The sequence below is a fragment of the Ornithorhynchus anatinus genome, chromosome X2 (genome assembly GCF_004115215.2).
Source record: "Ornithorhynchus anatinus isolate Pmale09 chromosome X2, mOrnAna1.pri.v4, whole genome shotgun sequence".
Lineage (NCBI taxonomy): Eukaryota > Metazoa > Chordata > Mammalia > Monotremata > Ornithorhynchidae > Ornithorhynchus > Ornithorhynchus anatinus.
This window is the reverse complement of record NC_041750.1, coordinates 10,874,243-10,896,197: the sequence shown is the minus strand read 5'-3', so window position 1 is coordinate 10,896,197 and position 21,955 is coordinate 10,874,243. Positions and strand designations below refer to the sequence as shown.

At 45.3% G+C, this 21,955-nt stretch overlaps 1 protein-coding gene across 7 annotated transcripts in view; it reads left to right on the top strand.

Annotated features, from left to right (window-relative positions):
• Positions 1–4,359: 4,359 nt before the first annotated feature.
• ATCAY (ATCAY kinesin light chain interacting caytaxin) overlaps positions 4,360–21,955 on the top strand; it is a 56,268-nt gene continuing 38,672 nt past the window's right edge. For 4 of the 7 annotated variants that reach the window (XM_007669107.3, XM_007669105.4, XM_029053073.1 and 1 more), the window contains exons 1-2: positions 4,361–4,748; positions 9,218–9,335. In XM_007669107.3, coding sequence (XP_007667297.1) covers positions 9,259–9,335 — 77 coding nt within the window. In that variant the 5' untranslated portion in view covers positions 4,361–4,748; positions 9,218–9,258. Of the gene's footprint in view, positions 4,749–9,217; positions 9,336–20,223; positions 20,446–21,955 lie in introns of those variants that run through there. The other 3 variants (XM_029053075.2, XM_007669106.4, XM_039910481.1) reach the window with 3 other exon arrangements.

The following is a 21,955-nucleotide window of genomic DNA, read 5'->3' as shown; positions in this document are numbered from 1 at the left end:
AGACCGTTGAGGCGGGTGACCGGAAGAAGGTCAAATGTTGGCACGTGACCCCGCCGCGTGCACCCCCCCCAACCCCCCACAAGCCTCTTCCAGAAAGAGGGAGTTGAGGTCTTGCCACCCCCCCACTCTACCCACAAAGCCATGCGGCTGCTTAGGAGGAAAAGCAGAAGAGAACCATGTCTGTAATCAAGGTTAAATCGCCTTACCAGGAGCAGGCAGTTGGCTCACACTGTCACAGGAGGATTGATGTAGTAGAAGCCATTAAATTTGATGAGGAAGAGGAGGAGGAGGTCATCGGTGACCTTGAAGAGTGCAGCCTCGGTGGAGCAAAGGGGGCAGAAACCATTCATTCATTCAACAGTATTTATTGAGCGCTTATTATGTGCAGAGCACTGTACTAAGCGCTTGGAATGGACAATTAGGCAACAGATAGAGACCATCCCTGTCCAGTGACGGGCTCACAGTCTAACCGGGGGAGACAGAGGGCAAAGCAAAACAGAACAAAACAAAAACAAGACAACATTATCAAGATAAATAGAATCAAGGGGTTGTACACCTCTGGCTCAGTGGAAGCCCAGGCTTTGGAGTCAGAGGTCATGGGTTCTAATCCCGGATCCGCCGCTTGTCAGCTGTGTGACCTTGGGCAAGTCACTTAACTTCTCTGTGCCTCAGTCACCTCATCTGCAAAATGGGGATGAAGACTGTGAGCCCCACGTGGGACAACCTGATTCCCCTGTATCTACCCCAGCGCTTAGAACAGTGCTCTGCACACAGTAAGCGCTTAACAAATACCAACATTATTATTATTATTATTATTAACAAACGAGATTGGAGAGGGTCAAGATGCACGTTGCAGGAGAGGAAGTGGAGGCAGCTAATGTATACAACCCGCCAGGGGAGTTGGAACAGGCATGGGAACGGGTAAATGGAGCGATAGCTGCAAGGTGTAGTGGGTTTGGAAACGGCTTTTTTAAATCCAGGGGAGACTTCATTCAATAGTATTTATTGAGCGCTTACTATGTGCAGAGCACTGTACTAAGCTCTTGGAATGTACAAATCGGCACTTTGTGCATGCTTGTAGGCAGTGAGAAAAGAGTCATCAGAAAGTATTTGGTTGAAGATGAGCAGTTTACTGGCTCATCTCCTCCTCCTCCCAGACTGAGCCCTCCTTTTCCTCTGCCCCTCCTCCCCTCCCCATCGCCTCCCTCCCTCCCTCTGCTCTACCCTCTTTCCCGCCCCACAGCACTTGCGTACTATGTACTTGTGTACATATTTATTATTCTATTTATTTTATTAATGATGTGTACATATCTATAATTCTATTTCTCTATTTGATGTTATTGGTGCCTGTCTACTTGTTTTGTTTTGTTGTGTGTCTCCCCCTTCTAGACTGTGAGCCCATTGTTGGGTAAGGATTGTCTCTGTTGCCGAATTGTACTTTTCAAGCGCTTAGTACAGTGCTCTGCACACAGTAAACACTCAAATACGATTGAATGAATGAATGGCTTCTCTTCCACCTCTCATCCCTTAATTGTGGGTGCCTCACAAAAGTCTGTTTTGGGTCCCCTACTCTTCTCATCCTACATTCACTCTTTCAGTGAACTCATCTGCTCACATGACTTGAGCTACCACCTGAAGTAGCCTCACCCTCACCCTGCCACACCCCCCCCCCCCCACTGGGTCTATTCCCACTGTCCCCTGACTCACTTGCCCCAAATCCCCAGGGGCATCGAAAGAGAAGGGAATAAATAACTCGGTTATAAATAACTCTTACACAAGTGTAAACTCCTTGTGTCAGGACCAGTGTCCTGGGTTTCTGTTTTACAGCCTAAACCCTTCCTAAGAAGCAGCGTGGCTTAGTGGATGGAGCACAGTCTTGGGAGTCGGAAGGACCTACCTGGATTCTAATCCCGGTTTTGTCACTTGTCTGCTGTGTAACCTTGGGAAAGTCATCTCACTTCTCTGTGCCTCAGTCACCTCATCTGTAAAATGGGGATTAAGACTGCCCCATGTGGAACATGGACTGTGTCCGACCTGATTAGTTTGTATCCAACTCAGCTTGTAGTACAGTTCCTGGCACTTAGTAAGCTCTTAAACACCATTAAAAAAACCCATTTAAGAACCTTTTAAAATGACCGCCAGGACTGGCTCTTAAAAGGGGACACTGCCTTGAAAGGGGACATTGAAGGGAATGGGCAGCAAGAGAGAGGAGCCTCCCTAAAATCCTCACTGCTTCAGCCTCCTTATCTTCTCAGTTAGCCCATCAGAGGGGGTCGATTAACATCAATAAATAGTAATCATAGGTGCTAATGACTGCCCCGCCCTCTCAACGCCCCCAGGAGGAGTCTTGTGGATTCCTTTGTTGGTTGGGAGAAGTCATTATCGGATGGTGAATAGAAAAGGGACAAGAGTGTTTGATAACCAGTAGCAGTTAGCACACCACCAACCTGTCGACACTCGGTTGCAGCTCTCTGGGCTCTGCTCCCTCCTTGCTTTGTGCAGCGGGCCGAAATTCTGCTCCTCCAGCCACAGCGCCCAACTGAGCTTTGTTTTTGTCTTTATGCACTGTTACGTTTTGTGTCTCCTTTCTATATGTATATGTCGCCGGGCCCCTCTGACCCTTTCTATTTTTAGATCGTGAACCCCCCGAGGGGCAGGCACATTGGGGTAGATACAAGGAAATCAATAAAACTCGGACTGTGGCTCACAAGGGGCTCACAATATAAATGTAGGAGGACTCAACCATAAAATAATTTAAGCCACAGTGAAAGCACATTAAATTAAACAATCCAAAAGATGAGTATTAACATACGCAAACTGTAAACACTACCTACCAGCTCCAGGCTAATAGTCCTTGGTAAAACACCGCCACGGAGCTCCTATATTGGCCTGAGGCTCTAGGAATCTCCGATTCTATCAGAGGCTAGGTGGTTTAGCACAGAGCATCCATTGGTTACCTTAAAGACACATCGACCAGAAGCAGAAGCATCATGATGAAGAGGATTAGAGCACGGGCCTGGGAGTTAGAAGGTCGTGGGTTCTAATCCCGACTCCGCCACCTTCCCGCTGTGTGACCTTGGGCAAATCACTTCACTTCTCTGTGCCTCATTTCCCTCATCTGGAAAATGAGGATTGAGACTCTGAGCCCCACATGGGACAGGGACTGTGTCCAACTCGATTTGCTTGGATCCACCCCAGCGCTTATTAAAGTGTCAGGCTTAACAAATACCATCATCATTATTATTATTCCCAAGGTAAGTGTTTCTAAGTACAGGCAGTCCTAGAAATGAGATGGTTGAGTTTTGATAAGTGGTACTTAGGTTTCAGCTTTACAGCCCAGGTAAAGCGATTAAACTGTAAACTCTAGATTGTAAACTCTTCCCTCTAGTCCGTAAGGAGGTTGTGGGCAGGGCATCTTTCTCATATTGTTGTACTGTACTCTCCCAAGCGCTTAGTACAGTGCTCTGCACCAAGTAAGTACTCAATAAATACGATTGACTAGTCACTTTTGACGTTGCAAAACTCGTCTCTTTTATAGCACTAGCTTCAGGGATGCAGGTAATAGAGAGGTGCGGGGAGGGAGCTGTGGGAAAATGAAGAAACAATTTTAAAAGCTGCTTTGTGAGGAAGGGTTAAGAGAGGTGGGGGAGGGGCCCGGCCTCTCCTGCCACACCCCCCCGTCGGATCATGCCTACCGACTCTATTGTACTCTCCTAAGCGCTTAGTACAGTGCTCCGCACAGAGTAAGCGCTCAATAAATACCATTGAGTGATTGAGACCTAATCACCAGGCAGAGAGGGTCGATATATTTATTTCACTTCTGATGAAGTAAAAATCGGCTATCCTATTTTGGAATCTGACTCAATTCATGTAATTCTGTTAATCAATCAATAGTATTTTGCGTGCAGAACACTACTGTGTTTCTCGAGCACAGTGTGCAAGAGCTTCTCCATGTACAACTCCCACCCACTGGTACCATCGCGCAATCAGCAGCAGCGTCTTTGAACCGAAGAATTCTAGTGCATGGGAAAGTCAAAAAGGCGGCAGGTGTTGAGCCTTGATGCTGCTTTGGACTCAAGGGAGTTCCCCTCCCCAGATCTCTTTGCCAGAAAATCCAGGGGACCTTGAAAGCCACCTCTGTTTGCAGGTGCAATTCTCTGGCTAAGCTGGGGAAGCTTGTTATTTCTCTCACCCAAGAAATGAGGCCATTTTTTTCTTCTCTCAGTGGGGCATCTTATTAAAGTCATTTTTATCTGCTCAGCCAATGAAAAGATGGTGGCGATATTATACTTATTTGCCTTCTATCCAATCAGGAAAGGGAGAACACTGGACAGAGGCTGTGCTTTTTGTTAGACCGTCCCCCTTCTGCAGCACACAAAAGCAGCATATTATTAGCTGTCTTAAGACAGCTAAGCCGTAGCCAGCTGTGAACTGGAAATAATAAAATACCTTGGAGGCAGGGCACAGAGCAGACAGTAATGGTAGAGGACTGGCAGCAGCAGCAGCATTAGCAGAATACAAATAACTACCATCATTTCCCAAACAAAAGAGCCCCTCTGCGATTGTGGGGAGGCGTTTTTGTGGGTGACCCATGCATCCACACTTTACTAAGACAAGAAAACAGTTTCCCTCTGCATTTGTATTGAAAACCCACCATTCTGAGATGCCTTTATAGAGCAAGGAATGCACAACTGGATTATTGAAGTGTTCTTCTTTGTTCCTTGGTAACGAGAAGAGACGGGCAGACGGTATGTACACCTTCCCTTCTTTCATTCATCTGACGACTGGTTTGTCTGAGGGAATTTGCTCGTGCTCTTTATTTTACGACATGCTACCTTCTTTTAGACGGAGCCGGGGGTGGGGTGAGGATTTGGAAAGATGATTTCCATCTTGGTGCATTCCAGTCATCCATCTTTTCCCTACAAAGAAAAATTTTCCATGAGAGCTATTAGCACAAATGAATTACTGTCTGTAGCTCACCCAGCTAAAACGCATTAGAATTAAAACATCTTTAGGAAGTTCTCACAGATACAGGGTAGGTGAAGGCCTGCATCCTTCCCTATAATATTCCCCATGACTTGTTGAGAGGCCAGTCTGTTCAGGGTCCAAACTCACTCAATTCCCCTTATGGCATGTAAGACCCTTAAAGAGTCCTCAGACACTGTTTCCAAAAACCGATTTTGGGTGGTGGTTTTAGAAAAATCGCTGCCACCATGTTCATCATAAGCATATGAAATAATTAAATAATTTACCTACTGAGTCGTTCAAATGAATGTGTACATTTCTTATTCTGCATATTAAATCACGAATTGTATATATTAGTGCACCCTTACAGATGATGCATTTTGCCACACCCACACATTGTATTTGCAGTATGTTTTGGGGTGGAACAGTTTTACAGTGAGAAAGGTTCACTGGCTCAGATTTAATTAATTTCTAAAAGGCCTTTATTGTGGACTCCTTTTATACCTCTTCCCCTACAAACACCAACGATGCTCTTGGAGCATAGCAAAGAACAGAAATATATTATTATTATTATCAGAAACAGGACCTACTGCCATATGACACAAAACTGATTTTTATTTATTTGAACTTATCCTTAAAATGGTATTCATTCATTCAATAGTATTTATTGAACACTTACTATTTGCAGAGCATTGTACTAAGCGCTTGGAATGTACAGTTCGGCAACAGAGACAATCCCTGCCCATGGTATGATTTAGGTGGCTTATATGTTATTTATAGATTCCCCAGAGCAGATAATAAAACTGGAATTTATACTTATTGGCTCAGTACTTGCTTGTCTTGTTATATAAATCAATTCTCGATGGATTCTCTTGTCTCTGATATCACCAGAAAGATAAACTGTTCGTTAAGGTCTCATTTTAATCAGAGGCATTCCGTCACATTTTAATCATTGTCATTCCAGACTGAGAAATCTTACTTGGAATTTCATACATGCAGTGTTGCTTGGATCCCTCTTTGCCCTCACCTTAATCTGCATTATCTTTTTTGGATGACTTGCTACCCCAAATTTAGATTCAAATTATGCAAAGTTGCATCATTCCACAGCTCACTAGGCAAGAATGATTATATGGTATCTTGTATCAGACCAAAATGTACAGAACTGCATTACTGTAAGGAACTTCATCTGGCTCAGCCCCAAGTCTCCAGGTAGATGAATAACTAAACCATCAACCATGCATCTTTAAAAAAAAATATTTCCAGTGATGAAGACTCCACAATCTCCCTTTGTAGGTTTGTCCCAGTTTTTTCTTGCCCTGAGAGTCAATATGATCTTCCTTTTGTTTAACCATTTTTTCTCCTGGTGCAATTTAAAATGCATTTCATCTTCTTTGGTTTTCTGTAAACAAGGAGAACAACTTGTTGGTATCCACCCACCAAAGAATCCTTCATAAATATAAAGAAAATTAACTATTAACCTTTCCACTCAAAATTATTTTCCCATTCCTTGAAATCATTCTTTTTCCTCTTCTCTGGCCTCGCTTCTGTTTCTCATTTAAAAATGTGGTATTTGTTAAGCACTTACTATGTGCCAGGCACTGTACAAAGTGTTGGAGTGGACACAAGCAAATAGGGTTGGATACAGTCTCTGTCCCTCATGGGGCTCAGTCTCAATCCCCATTTTACAGATGAAGTCACTGAGGCCCAGAGAAGAGAAGTGACTTGCCCAAGGTCACACAACAGACATGTGGCAGAGTCAGGCCCATGCTCTATCCACTATGCCATGCAACTGGAAATAAACCCTAATGAGTGTCTGACCAGTGCAGTTTATCAGAAGTATTATTTCCAGGCTCTTACATGTCATACTCCTGTTAAGATTAGTAATCTTACTATCACGTTTGAATAAAATGGCTATCACTCATTTTGGGGTCATCTATGATTCCCTAATCTTTTTCTGCTTAACCTGAACATGTCTCCCACCTCTGTTGTATTGTCCTCTCCCAAGCTCTTGGTACAGTGGTCTGCACACAGTAAGCATTCAATAAATACCACTGATTGTATTTTGCCAGTCTTTTCCCCAATCCTGTATTTATAGTGTTTGCTTTTTGTTCTCAAGTATAGTACCTTGCATTTGTCCCTCTTAAAATTCACTCTATAGTATTCAGCGTGGCCTAGTGGATGGAGCCCAGGTCTGGGAGTCAGAAGGGCCTGGATTCTAATCCCAGCTCCACCACTTGTCTGCTCTGTGACCTTGGGCAAGTCACTTCACTTCTCTGGGCCTCAGTCACCTCATCTGTAATATGGGGATTGAGACTGTGAGCCCTATGTGGGACAAGGACTGTGTCCAACCTTATCTTGTATCTACCCCAGCCCTTAGTACAGTGCCTGGCATATAGTAAACACTTAAAAGATACCACAATTATTAATTATTACTATGTTTTCACTGATCTTATCTTTACTTTTTCAAAGTCAATTAAAATTTTATTCCTGCCTTCCGAGGCGCTAGCCACTCTGCTCAAGTTACTATAACCTACAAATCTGACAACCTTTCCTTTGTCAAGATAATTATAAAAATAATAAATCGTGCCATCCGTAGCACTGATCTCTGTTGGATGAAGATTTATACACACCACAACTGAGCCATTCATAACTGCTCCTTTGGGTACGACCCCTAAACCAGTTTTGTCCCGACCTACCGATTGTAGGATTTATACAGTGGGTTCTTTGCTTGCGAATGTGACCGTCTTGGATGGGGACTAAGGGGTGTCACAATCAAAAAACAAGAAAGAGAACTTCTTCTGGTTCCCCTGTCACCATCACAGAAGGAAATTCAATTGGTTGGACAACTTATTCTTTACAATAATTCTGGTATTTGTTAAGTGCTTTCCATCTGCCAGGCACTGTACTAAGCGCTGGGGTGGATACAAGCAAATTGGGTTGGACACAGTCCCTGTCCCACATGGGGCTCACAGCCTTAATCCCCATTTTACTGATGAGGAAACTGAGGCACAGAGAAGTGAGGTGACTTGCCAGAGGTCACACAGCAGACAAGTGGCGGGGCTGGGATTAGAACCCAAGACCTTCTGACTCCCAGGTCCATGCTCTATCCACTACGCCATGCTGTTTCTCAAGGCTTTATAAGGCTGTAATGATTGCTCTTCGATATCTGGTGCTTTTCTGGGGGATTGCAAATTATTAGATGATTTGTTCAATTTTTGGAAAAATTGCTATTAAACTGATACACATTCCATTCCTCCCAGGCTTCTCACTGTGCCTTGTTCTCAACTCTCCCACCTCCAGCACCTGGCTCACCCCCTTCCTCCTGCCTGGTACTTCTTCCCCCTTCAAATTCGCTGAACATCAGTTCTCCCCCATCTTCAAAGCTGTTTGGAAATCCCACCTCCTCCAGGAAGCTTTCCCCGATTAGTTTTTCTTCTACCCAAGTTGCTATCCTCCTAGCTACCATCCCGAAACTTTTACATTCACAACCTCTCGTAGCAATTTTGTACATATTGATTTACACACTCTGCTATTTAATCTCTTCTTCCTCTTATTCATAAATTATTTTATTATCTGTTCCCCTTTAGATTGTAAGATCCTTGTGGGTGGGGATCTCTCTCTATTGTACTCTCCCAAGTACTTAATACAACACTCTGCATGCTGTAGGTGCTCAATAAATACAATTGGTTGATTGATCGCTCAGTGTTATCTATCTCCCTTCCTTAAGGTGAAGCACAACATATTTCCTTTTTTCAGTCCTTAGGGACTTCTCTCCTCCAAGAGGGCTCCCCTGCCTTCCTCTGCAGTACACCTCAAACTCTAAGGCCACCTTCCTCCCTAGTCTTGCAGAACACCCCCAAACTCCAAGGCCGCCCCCAGCTGCAGGGAGTAGGGGCCGGAACAAACTTCACTTCACCTGACCTGGCGGGAGGCACAGGGATATGACCAGCAGTGCTGACTCCCCTCCCAGAGCAGCTCAGAAAACGAAGCCTGGGTAGGCCTGCAGCCAGAGCAATCTCCAGAAGGAGCAGCAGTTTCATCATGCGGGGAGCATTATGAGAATTGAGACGGGTAGGGGAAGAAGGGATTACAGCATGGAGATTAAGGACCAAGAGAACGGAAAGGAAGGAAGGAGGCAAATTAAAACCCAGAGAGGTCCAGCCCTGGGGAAGGGGGTAATGTGTGGCTATGGGCCAAGTTAAAAGGGAGGAGGATCTCCTGGTTCCTAACTGTTACCTGTGATTTCTTTCAGACAACTTTCTTTCTCCAAGTGTCATCCCTTCAAGCACCATAATGGGAACCACAGAGGCCACACTTCGGATGGAAAATGTGGATGTGAAGGAGGAATGGCAGGATGAAGATTTCCCCAGGTGTGTTTTCCAGCCCCTTTTTTTTAAAAAAAAAGTTTTCCTTAAAAATCAACCAACAACTTTGAAACCATTTTGCCTTGGTCGCACTCAAACTCTTGTTCCATCCAGGTTCCCCGTGGCCCCAGCTTCTTCAGGCCATGATCCAAACAAAGTTATTTGGCCAAGGTATCATCCTCCCATTGTTAAAATGTTAAGTTTGAGGATTAATCCAGCCTTCCAAACAACCACTTGCCTCTGTCCCCAAGCAAATAGAAAAGAAAGCCAACTGCATTTCATTTTGTCTCTAAACCCTCTGGGGAGAGAAGATAGAGATGGCCTAATGGATAGAGCGGGGGCCTGGGAGTCAATAGGTCATAGGTTCTAATTCTGGCTCCGCCATTTATCTGTTGTGTGACCTTGGGCAAGTTACTTCACTTTCCTGGGCCTAAGTTACCTCATCGGTAAAATGGGGATTGAGATTGTGAGCCCCATATGTGCCAGGGACTGTGTCTGACTCTATTTGCTTGTATCCATCCCAGCGCTTAGTACAGTGCCTAGCACATAATAGGTGCTTAGCAGACACCCTCATTATTATTATTATTATTATTACTATTATGGCTGACAAATTTGGAGAACTTTTTCATAAACTGCAGTTTAATACACTCTGCTGCATTGGGGTATCTTTTCAGATAGTTTACCTAAGTCAGAAGTAGTTAGTCCACCTCATTAGAAAGTTAGAGTGAGAATATGCATGATAATATGCAACCTCAAAACACGTATCCTTTTGGCCAATGGGTTAGTCTGTTGGTTATATTAAAAACCTCTGAATCTCTTGAACCTCTGTATTATTATTATGGTATTTGTTAAGCGCTTACTATTTGCTTACAAGCAAATTGGATTGGACACAGTCCCTGTCCCACATGGGGCTCACAGTCTCAATTCCCATTTTACAGATGACGTCACTGAGGCATAGAGAAGTAAAGTGACTTGCCCAAGGTCAGAGAGCAGACAGGTGGGGGAGCCAGGATTAGAACCCATGACCTTCTGACTCCCAGGCCCGGGCTCTAGCCACTACACCATGTAATAGTTGATGGATTGCAAATGACTCATCTGAATGAGTTTATTACTTTATCCCTGCCCTAGAAATGGTTTCCCCGCAGAAGTGACAGTCAAAATCCAACTGGTGACAGTCAAAATCCAATTATTAGAATTGGACTAGAGTTATGCATTGATCCCACCTGTCAGAAAACATATTAGTTTAGTGTATTCTGCCGATTTAACTTTCTTTCTCTTTCAAAGTAAATTTTGTTAGTTCTCTCTTTGCTGCGGAAATAGTTTATTTTTTCAGAGACTTCAGGCCCACGTTGAATTTAGGATTCAGGCAAATGAAAGCCAGGAACCCTTTGAAAATGAGGATCCCCTTTCTAGCACTGATCCCCAAACATCCTTCCATCTTAATTGGTGAGATTCCCTGTTTGTGTGTCACAGCATCCTACCTGTATTCCTTTGGCCAAGCCGGAAAAAAACTACATAGAAAGCCAACCTTCTCAACTAAAATGTGGTTCTAGATCCTAGGTAAGATACTGAAAAAAAGATCAGACTGTTATAGATCTTTTTCTAATGGCATTTGTTAAGCGCTTACTATATGCCAGGCACTGAAATAAGCATTAATTGATTAATTATAAGCTTAATCACGTTGGACACAGCCCATGTGTCCATGGAGCTAACAGTCTTGAAACCCATTTTACAGATGAGATAATTGAGGCACAGAGAAGTGTTGCAACTTGCCCAAGGTCACATAGCAGACACACGGCTGATCAGGATTAGAACCCAGGTCCTTCTGACTCCCAGGCTCACGCTGTATCCACTAGGCTACGCTGCTTCTCTTAAATCGTTCTTTGATTCCTCATGCACATCTCTGGACAAGCACTGGTTGATTGTCTAATCTAGTCTAGCCTAATCTAGCCTAATCTAGTCTATTCCCCAGCTTTCAAGGTAGGAATTCTCTCAATCAATAAATAAATCAATGGTATTTATTGAATGCTTAGCATGGCCTAGTGGATAGAACAGAAGCGTGGAAGTCTGGGTTCTCATCCCTGTTCCACCACTTGTCTGCTGTATGACCTTGGGCAAGTCACTTCACTTCTCTGGGCCTCAGTTACCTCATCTGTAAAATGGAGATTAAGACTGTGAGCCCAATGTGGGGGCAGGAACCGTGTCCAACATGATTAACTTGAATGTATCCCTGCTTAGAACAGGGCCTGGAACATATTAAGCTCTTAACAAATACCAGAAAAAAAAATACGGTGTGCTGAGCACTGCACTAAACACTTGGGAAAAAACCAATGTAATAGAGTTGATAAACACAATGGCCGTTGAAAGGGAATTTCATCAACTATAATACTTGGGTAAGAATTTCACCCACATGAGATAGACAGTCCTACAAAATTAATATGCTTGTGGGGAGACTCTGTGGCCACCCACTGGCTGGATCTTCATGGAGCCACATGTTGGATTTTGACCCAAATCTGCAGGGGGCCAACTTAAATTTAAATGCCAAACTCACATTAGTAAAGATGGTACAGGGCAGATAAAACGGTTCTTTCTGGAGCCCCAAACCATTAATCTTGCCTTAAGAGTTTACCCTGAGAATGCTGGTGTCAGCACATCCACCTGATAGTTTTTCCAACCCTCAGCTCTGTCTTCCCCTCCTCCTAGAGACCAGAGATGTCAAGAGGATGGAATCCTGGAGAAATCTGGAGGCATACAGGACTTTAGAATCCCATATCAATCAATCAATCAATCAATGGTATTTATTGAGCACTATGTGCAGAGCACTGTACTTAGCACTTGGGAGAGTACAACAGAATTAGCAGACACGTTCCCTGCTCACATCCATGCACAGCGGATGTAATCAGAACAATACGTTTCAAGCTGCCATTTGATTTGCCCTGAGCAGATTCAGCCAGTGACTGTGGTGTAGAATTCGCTTCACATCACCCTATTTCTCACCTAGTTTACCCCGGCTGTAATTTTCAGCCCAAATATTTCACTTGCGTGGGCAGAATCTCCATATTTGAAGATGACTCTACCAACAGTGAGGTTCCAAAAAGACCGATGTGGGAACGATACACCATTCCACGTTGTTTACAAGTAAGGATGTGCCCAAATAGGATGTGAACTCGGCTGCCATTGTAGATTGAGATCCATTTCTGACAGGGGAGGAGCAGTGGGAAGTAGACACTCAAAGTCTTTCAAGCGAATTCCTTCTTGTGCCAGTTGTGGTGAAATTCCCCTTCATGTTTCATCAACTCAGGGATTGAAATATAGTAGGCATGCTGTGCAATTCTGGTTGGTAATAAGATGCCTTTGCCAACTGAGCTTTTATTAAAGCCTTCTGTTCTCCCTTTCCCAAGAAACTTAGCTTAGCTTTATTTATGAATGCCCAGCTGCAGAATTATTATAAGCATCTCTGTCTATAGGACTTGGCATACTGGTCGTTCTTATTCAGAGGATCCTTTAGGGTGCCATAGAACGTTGGGTTGCCATGGAAACAGGGCCGTTTTTAACAAATGGACAAGAGAGGCACCATCTCCATCAACCTCAGAGGAATTCCCCGGAGCCATGAAGCCATCCAATTGTACCTTTCCCCTCCCCCATTTCCTTTGCCACAGCTGCTGCTGGGGAGGGCAGGTTGTGCCGGAGATCTGGTTGCCTATCCACCTCTGCATCAGACACAAACTCCTCACCATTCAAAGCACTCAATTACCTTGCCCCCTCCTACCTCACCTCGCTACTCTCCTACTACAACCTAGCCTGCACACTTCGCTCAAGTGCTAACCTTCTCACTGTGTCTCGATCTCACCTGTCTCACCGCCGACCCCTCGTCCACGTCCTGCCTCTGGCCTGGAATTCCCTCCCTCCTCAAATCTGACAGACAACTACTCCCCCCTCCTTCAAAGCCTTATTGAAGGCACATCTCCAAGAGGGCCTCACTGACTCAAAGCCCCCTCCCCGCCCCGCTTCTCCCACTCCCTTCTGCATTGCCCTAACTTGCTCACTCCGTTTGCTCTTCCCCTCTCCCAGCCCCACAGGACTTATGTACATATCTGTAATTCATTTATTTTTATTAATGTCTGTCTCCCCCCTCCTTGACTGCAAGCTCGTTGTGGGCAGAGAATGTGACTGTTTATTGTTGTATTGTACTCTCCCAAGTGCTTAGTACAGTGCTCTGCACACAGTAAACACTCAATAACTGCGATTGAATGAATGAATCTGGAGAACCTAGCACTCTTGACTCCCTCCTGCAGTTGCTATTGTCTCCTGCAGGTAGGTGAAAGGCTGAGCTTTCTTCACTTTCTCCCCTGCTCCCACATCATCTTCTTTCTCTTCTTGTAGGTGCTGGGGAAGAATGGAGAAAGGCAGTAAGGACAGCAGAGGCCCTGAGAGCAGAGGAGGAAACATCAGGGGAAAACTAGTGTGCCTTAAATCAATCAATGCTATTTATTGAGCACTGGAGCAGAGCACTGTTCTAAGCACTTGGGAGACTACAACACAAGAGAATTAGAAGACACTTTCCCTGCCCAAAATGAGCTCACAAGTCTAGAGGAGGGAAGGCTAAGGAAGAAGGTTTAGTAAATATTCTCCAGGGACTCCCAATGCCTCTTCCACACCATTGCTTTCTTTCCCGTCTTCTGAAACCCACATCATCTGCCTCTACCACTCACTTCAATTACTAGTTCCCATTATCTTCCATCCATTGGTCCCACTTCCAATTTATTTCTCATCATCCTCCTCTCCTTCTCCAATCTTACATTGATCCTCGGAGACTTCAACATCTACTGGGCTGTTTCTGACGATCCCCTAGTCACCCGCTTCCTCTCACTCCTCAACTCCGCCTACCACCTGTTCCACCTCACTTCTCCCACTCACCAACCTGGACACTCACGTCATCGCAATCGCTAACCTCCCCAATTCTGAAATCCCACTCTCTGATCACAAACTCAATATCTGCCTTCTCTCCCCAAAATTGCCTTCCCTGTCCTCCCCCCCCCCCACCCCAGACACCTCCGATCTCTTGACCCTCTCCACTTATGCCAGGCAATCGTACCCCATTTGGACACCCTACCCAAACTCCTTTTTTTGATGAACCAATTCACACCACTGACTCCACCCTCTCCACTGAATTCAACTCCCTCTCACCCTTTCCCCCCCGCTAGTCTTGTACCACTAACCCCCAGCCCTCGATCACCTCCACAGTATGCTTTCTCTGCTCTTGCATTCGTGCCAAGAAGCTCAATTGGCAGAAATCCACATTCATCCTCTCCTGCTACAACTGCCCTCTCATTTGTCCAACAGCATTACTGTTCCTTGCTGAAATCTCCAGTGCCCCCCTAACTACCCCCCACTGCTCCCGATGACCTTTCCAGCTACTTTGTTGACAAAATCAAAATCAGGTGTGAGTTCCCCAAAGCTCTCCCATTTTCTTCTTTAGCTTCATCCACCACCACCACATCTACTCTCTTATCTTTCTCAGCCAACTCTCAAGAGTTGTCTCAAACCTGTTTCAAAATCTACCCACTCAACCTGCACCTGCGTCCACACCCCCATCCTTGGCACCTTCTAAAAGCATTTATGCCCACTCTTCTTCCCTCCCTCACCACCATTTTCAATCCCTCACTCTGATGGATCCCTCCCCTCTGCCTTCAAATACGCCTGCAGCTCCCCAGTCTAAAAAATACCTTCCCTGAACCACAATTCCCCCTCCAGTTATCGTTTTCCTCCCATTCCCATCCAAACCTCTAGAAAGAGGTATATACTCCCACTGCCTCTCCTCCAACTTTCTTGTTGACCCTCCACAATCTAGTTTCTACCCCCTTCACTCCACCGAGCTTGCTCTCTCCGAGGTCACCAATGACCTCCTTTTTGCCAGATTGTTACTCCGTCCTGATCCTCCTCAACCTCTCCATTTCTTTTGAAACTGTAGACCACTCACTTCTCCTGGGAATACACTGGGAGGGTAAAGGGCTGAGTATAAGGATATATACAGAAGTGTTGTGGGGCTGAGAGTGGAGGTGAACATCAAGTGCTTAAGGGGTACATACTTAAATTCATTGGCAATGCTGAAGAGAGAGTGGGTAGGGGAAATAAACATTTAGTTGGGGAAGGCCTCTTCGAGGAGATGCGATTTTATTAAGGCTTTCAAAGTGCAGAGAGTGGTGGTTTTTTGGATATGAAGGAGGAGGGAGTTCCAGATCAGAGGGAGGACGAGGGTGAGGGGTTGGCGACGATATGGATCCTCAAAACCCTCGAAACATCTTCTTCAGTCCTTTCTGATTAGTCTCTTTATCTTCCCCACCCTATTTCTCACCCTACTGCCACTCCAGCACTAGATACTCACCACATCCTTCCATTACATATCTTTAAACTTTGCTGCTTCTCTCTACGTACAATTTATTTTAGTGACCGTCTTCCCAACTACATTAAAAGCTCCTTGAGGGCAGAGAACAAGTCTACTGTATCTATTGTACTCTCCCAAGTGCTTAGTACAGTGCTCTGCCCAGAGTAAGTACTCAGTAAATAATATTGATTGACTGAGAGAGAGGAGATAAAAGAGAATTCTTGTTGCAGAGCATGTAAAAGCAGATTATGAAAGGAAAACTTTCTTTTTTGGTTCCAGGCTATACTTGATTCTGATAGTATCTTGGTAGGATTTTCCAGGAGGAGGGCTTTGTAGTATTCAGGTTTGTGCAGCTTACCTTACTCAGAGTTATCTGTCAGTTGGCAGAGGGAATCTCTACAGTGTATATGCCTTTGGTGGAGTTATTTATCAGTTGCCAGAGGGAATCTCTACAGTGTATATGCCTTTGGTAAAGCTGGGCAGGAGTTAATACAGGAATTAATAGGGCTTCAACCTAGGAACCTAGGGCTTAAGGTGACCTTGGCCAATCCCCCAAATCGTGCTCCTGCTTGGCCTTACCAACATGCCCAGAGCTAGAGTTATTATGAAGATGGTGGCCTGAAGAGAAGATGGTGTTTTAAAATGGCTTCCACAAGACAGCCTGAGCCAGAGCGTCTGGTTCTTAAAGGGGACTCTGCCCTTAAATTGCAGGGAATGGGCAGCACAAGACAGGAGACTGCATGCGCTGGAGTTCTGGGGTTGTTCCTTTAAAATCCCCAGAGTCTCTGCCTCTTCCTCCTCCTTCTTCTCAGCCAGTCCAGTTAGAGGGAAGAGAGGGAGATTGTGATTAACACAAAGAGGTGGTAATCAATGCCCCACCCCTTAGCTATTTATCTCAGTGCCTCCTAGAGGATTCTTGTTGATTTCTTGGTTGGGGGAGGTCATTAAGCAGAGATAGTGAATAGAGTGGGGGGAAAAGTGGGTTGGTGTCCAGAGGCAGTTTGTGGATTAGGTGAAATGGAAAATCAGGAGCTCAACAAAGATTTCTGATGTACCCGTGTGTGTTTGTGAGCAAGCTGTGCTGTAGAGTGTCTCTAAGACTGAAGGGTGTTTCAGTCTAGTCTGATGTACTGCTTACGGTTAACCGATACCTTGTAAGAGTTCCCAGAGTGTGTTGCTTCCATTTTAACTCACTAGTCTAAGTCTGCAGATTTTTGCATTCAATTTAGGGATGGTTTAATTACAAACCTACTCCAAGGAATTCTGCCCAGGGGGGATAATAATAATGATTGTGATATTTGTTAAGCGCTTGCTATGTGCCAAGCACTGAACTAAAGTTGGGGTAGATACAAAATAATTAGGTCCCACAGGGGGCTCACCGTCTGTAGGAGGGAGAAGAGGTATTAAATTCCCATTTTGCAGATGAGGGAACTAAGGCACAGAGAAGTTAAGTGACTTGCCCAGACAAGTGGTGGAGCTGGGATTAGAAACCAGGATAACTTCTCACTCCCAGGCCCGTGCTCCATCCACTAGGCCACACTGCTTCTGATGGGTCAGGATTATGGGGTAAGGAGTCAGCGATCTGAGATGGGCAGGCAACTATCAGTTCAGCCCCAAATCATTCAAGCAATTAATCAACAAACAGCGTGGCCGAATGGATAGAGCAGGAGGATCTGGGTTCTAATCCCAGCTCCACCACTTGTCTGCTGTGTCACTTAAGTTCTCTGTGCCTCAGTTACCTCATCTGCAAAATGGGGATTAAGACTGTCAGCCCTATGTGGGATACGGACTGTGTCCAATATGATAAGCTTGTTTCTACCCCAGTGCTTAGTATAGTGCCTGACGTGAAATTAGCACTTAGTAAATACCATTGGCATAAAAAAAATTGACTGAGCAACTACTATGTGTGGAGCACTGTACTAAATTGGTGGGGGCTGTTTCAATGGGAGCATGGGAGCTGAGGAGAGAGAGGTAATTTTGCCGAGCAGAAAACAGGGCAGAGTTAGAGCAAGTAAGGATAATAATAATAAATAATAATGTTGGTATTTGTTAAGCGCTTACTATGTGCAGAGCACTGTTCTAAGCACTGGTGTAAACACAGGGGAATCAGGTTGTCCCACGTGGGGCTCACAGTCTTAATCCCCATTTTACAGATGAGGGAACTGAGGCACAGAGAAGTGAAGTGACTTGCCCACAGTCACACAGCTGACAAGTGGCAGAGCTGGGATTTGAACTCATGAGCCCTGACTCCAAAGCCCGTGCTCTTTCCACTGCGCCACGCTGCTCCTCTGGATGAATTTGAGTGGCCGAAGTCAGCTGGTGTCTGGATTTCTGCCAACAGCGGTCTGCAGTATGAGTCCAGGATCAGAGCAAATGTACTGTGGTGATGCTGATCCAGGGCAGTGATTGGTGAGATGTGAGATCGATGGAGGGACAGGGGATGAGGGAGTTGAGTTTGACCTAGTCAAAGGGGTGGAGGGAGTGGATTTGTGCAGCAAGAGAGGTGGTCTAAGTAGAACGTCATGGCCTGGGATAAATGGAGGGGGTCTAAAGATCAGAGAGCTCTTTGCCGGAAGAGAACAGTTTTGACAGGACGGGCAGTGTGGCTGAGAAGGCCGGGTAGGAGATAGTGGTCAGAGAATGAGATTTCAGAGGGTGAGGTTAGAAGTAGTATGATTTGTGATGATTAGAGCCCAGGTTTGCCCAAGGTGAGGAGTAGGTGAGAAGAGGTGGAGCAGGAGGTCTTTGGAGTTGAATGAGACAAAGTGGTTGGCTGGGGGGAAATCAATCAGTGGTATTTATGTAGTGTTTACTTTGCGCAGGACAACCGACCAATCGGTATGTATTGAGCACATACTGTGTGCAGAGCACTGTACTAAGCGCTTGGGGGAATAAAACAGAGTTGGTGGACATGTTCCCTACCCTTAAGGAGTCTAGAACACTGTACTTGAGAGAGAACAATAGAATTCCTCTAGACAGTAAGCTCCTTGTGGTCAGGGAAGAAGTGTACCAAATCTGCTATACTATACTCTCCCAAGCGCTTAGTCCAGTACTCTGCATACAGTAAGTGCTCAATAAATACGATTGATCGATTGATTCCTTGAGGAGCTTACAATCTAGTGGGTGGTCATCGGAAAATCCACTTGGATTTTGAAGTCCCCAGGGATCAGTATGGGGATGGATAAAGAGAGAAAGATGGTGGAAAAGACACTCAGAAAAGGGGAGGTAGAGTCGGGGTTGGGGGAAGGGGTTGGTATAGCAGCGTGGCTCAGTGGAAAGAGCCTGGGCTTCGGAGTCAGAGGTCATGGGTTCGACTCCCAGCTCTGCCACTTGACAGCTGTGTGACTGTGGGCAAGTCACTTCACTTCTCTGTGCCTCAGTTACCTCATCTGTAAAATGGGGATTAACTGTGAGCCTCACGTGGGACAACCTGATTACCCTGCATCTCCCCCAGCGCTTAGAACAGTGCTCTGCACATAGTAAGCGCTTAACAAATACCAACATTATAGTCTGAGGACACTGTGGATGGAGGCGTTGACAGGTGAGGAATGATGGTTGGGTGATGTGTTTCCCCCCTTTTTTTCAAAATGGCATTTAAGTGCTTACTAGGTGCCAGGCACTATACTAGGAACTGGGGTAGACACAAGCTAATCAGGTTGGACCCAGTCCCTGTCCCATGAGGGGCTCACAGTCTCAATCCCCATTTTACAGATAAGGTAGCTGAGGCCCAGAGAAGTGACTTGCCCAAGATCACACAGCAGAAAAGTGGCGGAGCCAGTATTAGAACCCAGGTCCTTCTGACTCCCAGTCCTGTGCTTTGTTTTTCTCTCTGTTTTCTTTTTATGGTATTTATTAAATGCTTACTGTGTTCCAGGCACTCTACTAAGTGCTGAGGTTAGGTACCATGTTGTCAGGTTGGACACAGTCCCTGCCCCATATAGGGCTCCCAGTCTTAATCTCCATTTTGCAAATGAGGTGACTGTGGCAAAGAGAAGTGAAGTGACTCACCCAAGGTCACACAGCAGACAAGAGGCGGAGCTGGTATTAGAACCCAGGTCCTTCTGACTCCTAGGCTCAGGCTCTATCCACTAGGCCACACTGTTTCTCCCCTTCCTTCCTTCCTTCTCCTCTTCTTTCTTTCTCATATTCCTTCCTTCCTTCTCCTCTTCCTACCCTCTTCTACCTTCCTTTCTTTCCTTGTCTACTCCCACACCCACCGTCTATCCAAACTCAGAATTTGGGCAAGAGCAGAAAAGGGAGGGTGGGGAAGCTGACTTTCTCAGATCAGCCGTGGGGAGAGATGCTGAATGCTGGCATAAGAAGTGAAGTTAAGCAGGATGTGAGAAGAAGTAACTTCTTTTCCCCAGAGACTGTTCTTCAGTGCCTCGGTTGTTTGTGTCTCTCCTCGCTCTGCACTGATGCTGTAGTGTGCTGCCCGAGGGAGGAGGAGGAAGATGCAGGGGAGCATGCTCATACAGTCACTAGCATCCACCTAGTCGGAGCAAATACACACTCAGACCATTCACTGCCGAGGAGCAGGTGCCTTATATGGTGATAGAGCATCATATGATCAGCATAGCCCAAAATGGTGGAACCGGAGATTTAGAAAAGCGGCTTCGATTGCAAGCTCTGAAAAGGGAAAGGATACAAACCAGAGTAGATTGAATCGAGGAGAACCAAAATCCAAAGGAAAGAAATTGGCAGGTAGCAACACGCGCATCCTTTTAAAAGGTAAGGAAGACATTTTTCCTACTTTGTAATAGATGCTGGGTTAAATGCAGAGACTCCAAAATCCCTGATGAATGAAATAAACCTTGAGGCCACTGCAGAGCCCACCAGAGTATTCTAATATGTTCTGTCCAGATGGGCTAATCACTCTGCATTTCCACCTAGTGCCAAGAATCAGAAGACAGCCTCTCTCAATCCCAGTTATCCCCACATCTGTGTGAGTCCCTAAAGGTTTTTATGCTTTGGGCATCTCAAGAACAAGATTTTTTTTTTTCTCCCACTGTCACCTACAAAAAGACTCTCTATGTTGCTCAGATTCGAATTCTTCTGCTTGGATGTCTGTGCAGTTCAGTTGCTCTGCTTCCCCTAAACATTTACCATTTACATTTCAGCCATATCTGCATAGGGTGCTTCAATCCAATGCAAATCCCTGCTGCAGTCTGCCCCCTTGAAAATGCTATTCAATCTGTTCTTCCAAATTTAACTGTGGTATTTACTAAGACTAAGACTAGGTGCCGAACACGATACTAAGCTTATTTTGCTCAGCTTGCCATTCTCCAAATGGACATGACAGGAAAGTACAGACTCTTAATTGCTTTGACAGTAGACACTGTTACTGCCCCAACCCCCCCCCCCCCCCGATCCTTTACCTCCCCCCACCATTGTCCTTTTTCAATCCCCTTTTGACAGACCCTCCTTGATCCCCTTTTTCTGTTTTCTGGGTCTCATCTCCCTCCAGTCTCTCTCTATGGCTCAAAAATTGATAAGGAAGTTCCAGAGAAAGGACAAAGATTTTGGCTTTAGCCCAGGTTTGGGCTGGAGCTGGATTACAGTAGAAGGAAGAATCATATGCCTTTAGCTGCTCTGGTTTTGCTGAAAAGGAGCAGTGCTAAACACCAGCAGAATAGGAGCCAGAGTTGGGTGCTGGCAATCGCAGTCTGCAGAGCTGGAATACACCGAGAAGTCTTGTACCTTTGAAGGTCTGGGGTCAAAGCCATGGAGCAACATTGAAAAGAAAAAGACAACTCCAAAAACACTGGTCGTCCACGTAGAGGAGACCATACTTGCATCAAAGGCAGGATTTCATTCGGTTTTTATTTACTTATTTATTTTTTATGGTATCTGTTAAGTGCTTGCTGTGTGCACTGTATTAAGTGCTGGGGTAACTTCAGCCTCATTTATCTCATCTGTAAAATGGAGATTAATAATAATCATAATAATAATAGAAATGATGGTATTTGTTAAGTGCTTATTATGTGCCAAGCACTGTTCTAAACACTGGAGGTGGGTACAAGGTAATCAGGTTGTTCCTCGTGGGGCTCATGGTCTTAATCCCCATTTTACAGATGAGGTAACTGAGGCACAGAGACATCAAGTGACTTGCCCAAAGTCACCCAGCTGATAAGTGGCGGAGTCGGGATTAGAACCCACAACCTCTGACTCCCGAGCCTGTGCTCTTTCCAGTAAGCCACATTGCTTCTCATCCTACTACCTCCTGCTTAGACTGTGAGCC